This window comes from Penaeus vannamei, chromosome 1 (assembly GCF_042767895.1).
Source record: "Penaeus vannamei isolate JL-2024 chromosome 1, ASM4276789v1, whole genome shotgun sequence".
Classification (NCBI taxonomy): Eukaryota; Metazoa; Arthropoda; class Malacostraca; order Decapoda; family Penaeidae; genus Penaeus; species Penaeus vannamei.
In genome coordinates, this window is record NC_091549.1 from 9,718,435 (window position 1) to 9,724,354 (window position 5,920).

The window sequence follows — 5,920 nt, forward strand, 5'->3', positions numbered from 1 at the left end:
GTTTCGCTCCGATCTCTCTCTCTCTCTCTCTGTCTCTGTCTCTTTCTCTCTCTCTCCTCTCTCTTTCTCTCTCTCTCTCTCTTTCTCTCCCTCTCTTTCTCTCTGCATCTGTATCTGTTTCTCTCTCTCTCTCTCTCCCTCTCTTTCTCTCTGTCTGTCTCTTTCTCTCTCTCTCTTTCTCTCTGTCTGTCTGTCTCTCTCTGTCTGTCTGTCTGTCTGTCTGTCTGTCTCTCTCTCTCTCTCTCTCTTCCGAAATTCACAGTACTGTCTCTTTCATTCTCTACTTTATCTCATCTTTTATCTCTGTCTGTCTCTGTCTGTCTCTCTCTCTCTCTTTAAATTATAAAGTAATGCAATTAGTGGCAGTGCACTCTAATCAATCCTGGGACCATGAACTCAAAATCCGGTCACATTAACCTGTCAACTCATCATAAATATTGCCATTTTCTTGAAGCTTAAGATATGAATTTCTACAATCATGTGGGGGTTTGAGATCTGATTTTCAGCATTTAAAGGATACTAAAATGTGGACAATCAGACATCTAAAGCAGTAAATATATATGTGTGTGTGTATTCTTCATTCTCATATTTAATGTATATCTATATTATGTATGTGTATTTATATGTGTATCTTATGTATAGCAAATATGATGTCAGATTTACTGCAGCAGTGACAGTACATATAATCTTATGTGCAGCGCGTTCTGTCACAAGAACCAATCTTAAACCTGGAGCTCAGACAAAGCAGGCAGAGCAAAGGCGTGGACCAAAGCGACCTGCACCAGCTGTGAGCTGAGCGTGTGGCGGACCAGGGCAGAAGTAAAGAGACAAAGACTGCAGCCAGCCAGGCGCCGGACAATCCAGCTCAGCTGGCGGTCAGGGGTGGGCCAAGGGACCATCGCTCTGCCCGGGTCTCTTCTTCGTCTTCCTTCATATCTCATTCTTACTAGCCATATCTACTCCTGCTTCTCGATAGGTGCAATCGCCCAGACCACATCACTTGCCTCACTTGACAAAGATCGATTTTTTCCCGCATTTTAAAAGATATAAATGCATAGTTATCTGTTTATGTATGTGAGTGTATGTTTTATACACACACACACACACACACACACACACACACACACACACACACACACACACACACACACACACACACACACACACACACACACACACATATATATATATATATATATATATATATATATATATATATATATATATATATATATATATATATATATATATATATATATATATATATATATATATATATGTATATATGTATATATGAATATATGTATATATGTATATATGTATATATGTATATATGTATATATATATATGTATATATGTATATATATATATATATATATATATATATATATATATATATATATATATATATAAATGCAAAGTTGTCCGTTTATGTATGCGAGTGTACGTGTATATATATAATGTATATATACATACATTCACTCACAAACCGTCTCCAAACACCAAAATAAATCAAAATAAAACAGAAACAAAAACATGAAACAAACAGCCCACCACACCAACTGTAAATAAACGTAATAATAATAAATTAAGAACGAAAATAAAGAGGCCAAGAACCTGCAGCCATGGGCGCCCGGGCAATCTCCCTTCCTTCAGCAGTCGAGGACGAGCCGAGACATCGTCCTTGAGTCCTCTTCTTCGTCTCCTCCTCCTCCTCCTTCTCCTCCTCCTCCCACTCCTCCTCCTCCTTCTCGACCGACCCCGTCCTCAGAGCCTGTCCACGCCCACGCCCTCGCCGGCACGCGTTCTCCGAGGGGCGTGAGGAGAGGTGGGGAGCGTCCGCGAGGGAGAGAGATGTGTACGTGAATGAGTGTGTGTTTTGGAGAGAGAGAGAGAGAGCGAGAGAGAGCGAGCGTGAGTGCGTGTGTTCGTGCGTGCGCTCCCGACCGCCAGGCCGTCCGAGCGTGCGTGCGTGCGTGCGTGGGTGCGTCTGTGTGTGTGTTTTCACGTGGAAGTGTATAATTCGTCCTTGTGTGTGTGTAATGCGTGTGCAGTGTGTACGTACGTCTTTTCGTACGTTTCTAGACTCCCGTCCGTGAATGTACGTGTACGTCTGTTTACGTCTAAGCCTCCGTGCGTGCGTGTGTGCGTGTCCGTCGGTGTGGTTGCTCTCCCCCCCCCTCGTCCTCCAGCGCGGTCGGATGCGTGCGCGCCGCGACTAAGGTGACGGGAGACTGGCAGCTACTTCTTGGGTCTCCTCTCTCTCGAGCGACGATGAACGGCCGGCGTTTGCGGTGGCGGCGGCGGCGGCGGCGGAGGAGGAGGAGGAGGCAGCGGGAGACGAGGATGCGGCCGACTTGAGGCTTCCTCCTCCTCCTCCTCCTCCTCCCCCGTCGCCGTCGTCGGGTCGTCGGGGCCGCGCGGGGAGGGCGGTGCGGCGGCGGCGGCGGCGTCTCGGCTCTCAAATGGCGGTTTTAATGGGGATTATCGGTGTTTGACTTCTGTTTATTTATTATTAATACCATCCACATCATCATTATTATCATTATCACTACTTTTATTATCATTATCATTATCATTACCATCACTGTTATTATCATTATAATCACTACTACTATTATCATTACCATTCATGTTATCTTCATTATCATTATCATTATCATTGTTGTTGCTATTATCATCATTGTAATTACTACCATTATCATTTTTCTTCATGATAAAACTACCGTTAGAGATATCCCTTTTAATACAAAACTTAACTATTCCTATAAAAAACGTCATACAATAATATACAACGAATTAAGGTTTTCCTTCTCTTTTTGTTGTAGTTGTCACGCTCATAACTTCCCGTCTTTTCGGTTTTGTTGTATAATTCCCGGTCAGTTCATAGTTGTCGCCCATTCGCTTATAAACCAGACTTTGGGATCGTCCGCCATTCTGCCAGAAACGATTCCCGCTTCTTTTCCCGATGCGATTTTGTCATCTCGGCGCCAAAAGGATTCGAATGCCAATGATTCTGTTTTATTATTTAGTTTTTCCTCCTTTTTTCGTGCGTGTTCCTTAATCTGTCCGTTTCTCTATTTCCTTTCCTTCTTCTCTTTTTTTCTTGCTTTTCTCTTCATCCTTTCTACATCTTTTCTCTTATCTATTTCTTTTCTCGTTCTTCTGGTATCCGTCTTTCTATCTTTCGCCCTTTTCTCAATCCTTTTTTTTTCCTTTTCATAAATCTCCTCTCTCTCATTCTCATTTCCTCCCTTCTTTCTTCTCTTCTCGCTCTTCCTCCTTCCCGTCCTTGAACAGACGAGCAAAATTACATTACCTGAACGAACCACCACAAGATTTTTTCCCCGAGAACTGATTCTATTCATTTCATTTTTTCATGTCATTCTCTCTTTCTTTCTTTCTCTCTCTTTCTTTCTCTCTCTCTCTCTCTCTCTCTCTCTCTCTCTCTCTCTCTCTCTCTCTCTCTCTCTCTCTCTATTTCTCTCTCTCTCATTTCTATATATATATTTCTCTCTCTCATTTCTCTCTCTCTCTCTCTCTCTCTCTCTCTCTCTCTCTCTCTCTCTCTCTATATAAATATATATATATATATATATATATATATATATATATATATATATATATATTATACTTATACATACACACATTTATTTATTTGTATTCATACACACACACATTATATATGTATGTATGTACCTCTATATACATATTTCTTTTTGCAGGGGGCGGGGGGGGGGGGGTCGTGCTTTCAAAGAAATACCAGGTAAGAAAATCCTCCTTGCTCTGAGTCAACAGGTCTGCTATCCCCCTCCCCCTTCCCCTCTTCCCACTCTCCCTCTCTTCCTTCTTTTCCTTCCCCTCTCCCTTCCCCCTACTTCCTCAGATCCATTTCCCTCTCTCTCTGATTTCCCCCTATTCACTTCCTCCTCTTCCATCTCCTCGCACTGCTCTCCTTTCTCTCCCTTTTCCTTCCTTCCCTACTACTTCAACCTCCTCCTCTTCCCCCCTCTCTTCCCTCTTTTTCCCTCCTTCCCCCTCCCCCTCTTTTCTCCCTCCTTCCCCCTCTCCCCCTCCCCTCTCTTCCCTCTTTTCTCCCTCCCCCTTTCCCCTCTTTTCTCCTCCTTCCCCCTCCCCTCCTCTCCCTCTTCCCTCTCTTCTCCCTCCTTCCTCCTCTTCCCTCCCTCTCTTCCCTCTTTCTCCCTTCTTCCCCTCTCTCCCCTCTTTCTCCCTTCTTCCCCTCTCCCCTCTTCCCTCTTTCTCTCCCTCCTTCCCCCTCTCCCTCTTCCCTCTCTTCCCTCTTTTCTCCCTCTCCCTCTTCCCTCTCTTCTCCCTCCTTCCCCCTCCCCTCTCTTCCCTCTTCTCTCCCTCATCCCTCCTTCCCCCTCTCCCTCCCCTTCCCCAAGGAGACTGACAAACGTCTTCTAAGGTTTGTCTTTTGAAGTGACGCAATCAAGCCGATAGGATGTTCACGTTAAGCTTTGATGTTTATTTAGATCTTTTTTTCTTATGTTTTTTTTCCGGAAAATACTTGAATAAAGAGGTAGATTTTTTTTCTTTAATGTTTTTTTTTTACGAAGGCTAAATATATACTTTGGATCTTTTTTTAAATTATGTTTTTGTTTGTTTCGAAAAAAAGACTTGGATAAAGAGGTAGATACGAAGGCTAACTATATAGACGAATACGCGCACAGACACATACAGAGATCCAAATTCATTTAAAAATAAAATAAATAAAATAAAAAGAATGAATTGATAAACCAAGCAATCTACATCCCCCCCCCACCACCACCACTAAAATTAGAAAAGACAAGTAACGAAAAAAAAAAGTTTCGAAATGATTAGTAACAGAAGACAGCATATATATATATATTTTTTTTCACGAGTCCAATTGTATTTTAATTCTAACTTCTAACGTCTAACTTCAGAATTTGCTTCCTTTCGACATCTTGAGACAATATGACGTCTCCCTTGGTCTCTCCCTTCCTTATCCACCCTCTTATTCCTTCCTCCTCGTCCTATTCCCCTTCCCTTTCCCTCATTCACCTTTTTCCCTTCTCCTTAATCTATCTACAGCCTTCCTATCTCCCTTCCTTCCTCCTCTTCCCGTCCGTCCTCTTCCGCTTTCCCTCTCTTCCCTCCTTCCCCCTCTCTCCCCTCCTTCCCCCTCTTCCCCCTTCCCCTCTCTTCCTCCTTCCCCCCTCTTCCCTCCTTCCCCCTCTTCCCCCCTCCCCTCTTCCCTCCTTCCCCCTCTTCTCTCCTTCCCCCTCTTCCCTCCTTTCCCCGTCTTCCCCCCTCCCCCTCTTTCTCTCCTTCCCCCTCTTCCCCCCCTCCCCCTCTTCTCTCCTTCCCCCCTCTTCCCTCCTTCCCCCTCTTCCCCCCTCCCCTCTTCCCTCCTTCCCCCTCTTCTCTCCTTCCCCCTCTTCCCTCTTCGGAGTAGGGGTCAAACTCAAAGGGTCGCCACAGAGTTCCTCGCGGCCTCCCATGAGCCAGCCTGGGAGAAGAGAAGCAACAACAAGCAGGTGCACTAATTACGGTGAACAGGGAAGTGCAGGTAGTTTTCCCTTTGTTTCAGGTAGTTCCTATCTGTTTTGTAATTTTTAGGGACGCTAAGATTAGTACACAATCAACGAAGCCCCTAATACATACATACATACGTTCGTACACACACACACACACACACACACACACACACACACACACACACACACACACACACACACACACACACACACACACACACACACACACACACACACACACATCAATATCAATATCAATATCAATATCAATATATATATACATATATATTTATAGATATATACATATATATGTTACGACCGCTTGGATCTACTGGGTCGCGAAGGTCAAGCACAAAACCAAAATGGGTCGTGACGAAAAAACTTAGACGAACCCGACT

At 43.9% G+C, this 5,920-nt stretch overlaps 1 protein-coding gene across 1 annotated transcript in view; it reads right to left on the reverse strand.

The window, feature by feature from the left end:
* Positions 1 to 2,197, reverse strand: part of LOC113828980 (mothers against decapentaplegic homolog 6) — a 57,174-nt gene extending 54,977 nt beyond the window's left edge. The window contains exon 1 of the mRNA XM_070135798.1: positions 1,618 to 2,197. Within this exon, the coding sequence (XP_069991899.1) occupies positions 1,618 to 1,627 (10 nt within the window). The 5' untranslated portion in view covers positions 1,628 to 2,197. The remainder of the gene's footprint in view (positions 1 to 1,617) is intronic.
* Between the last annotated feature and the right edge of the window lie 3,723 nt (positions 2,198 to 5,920).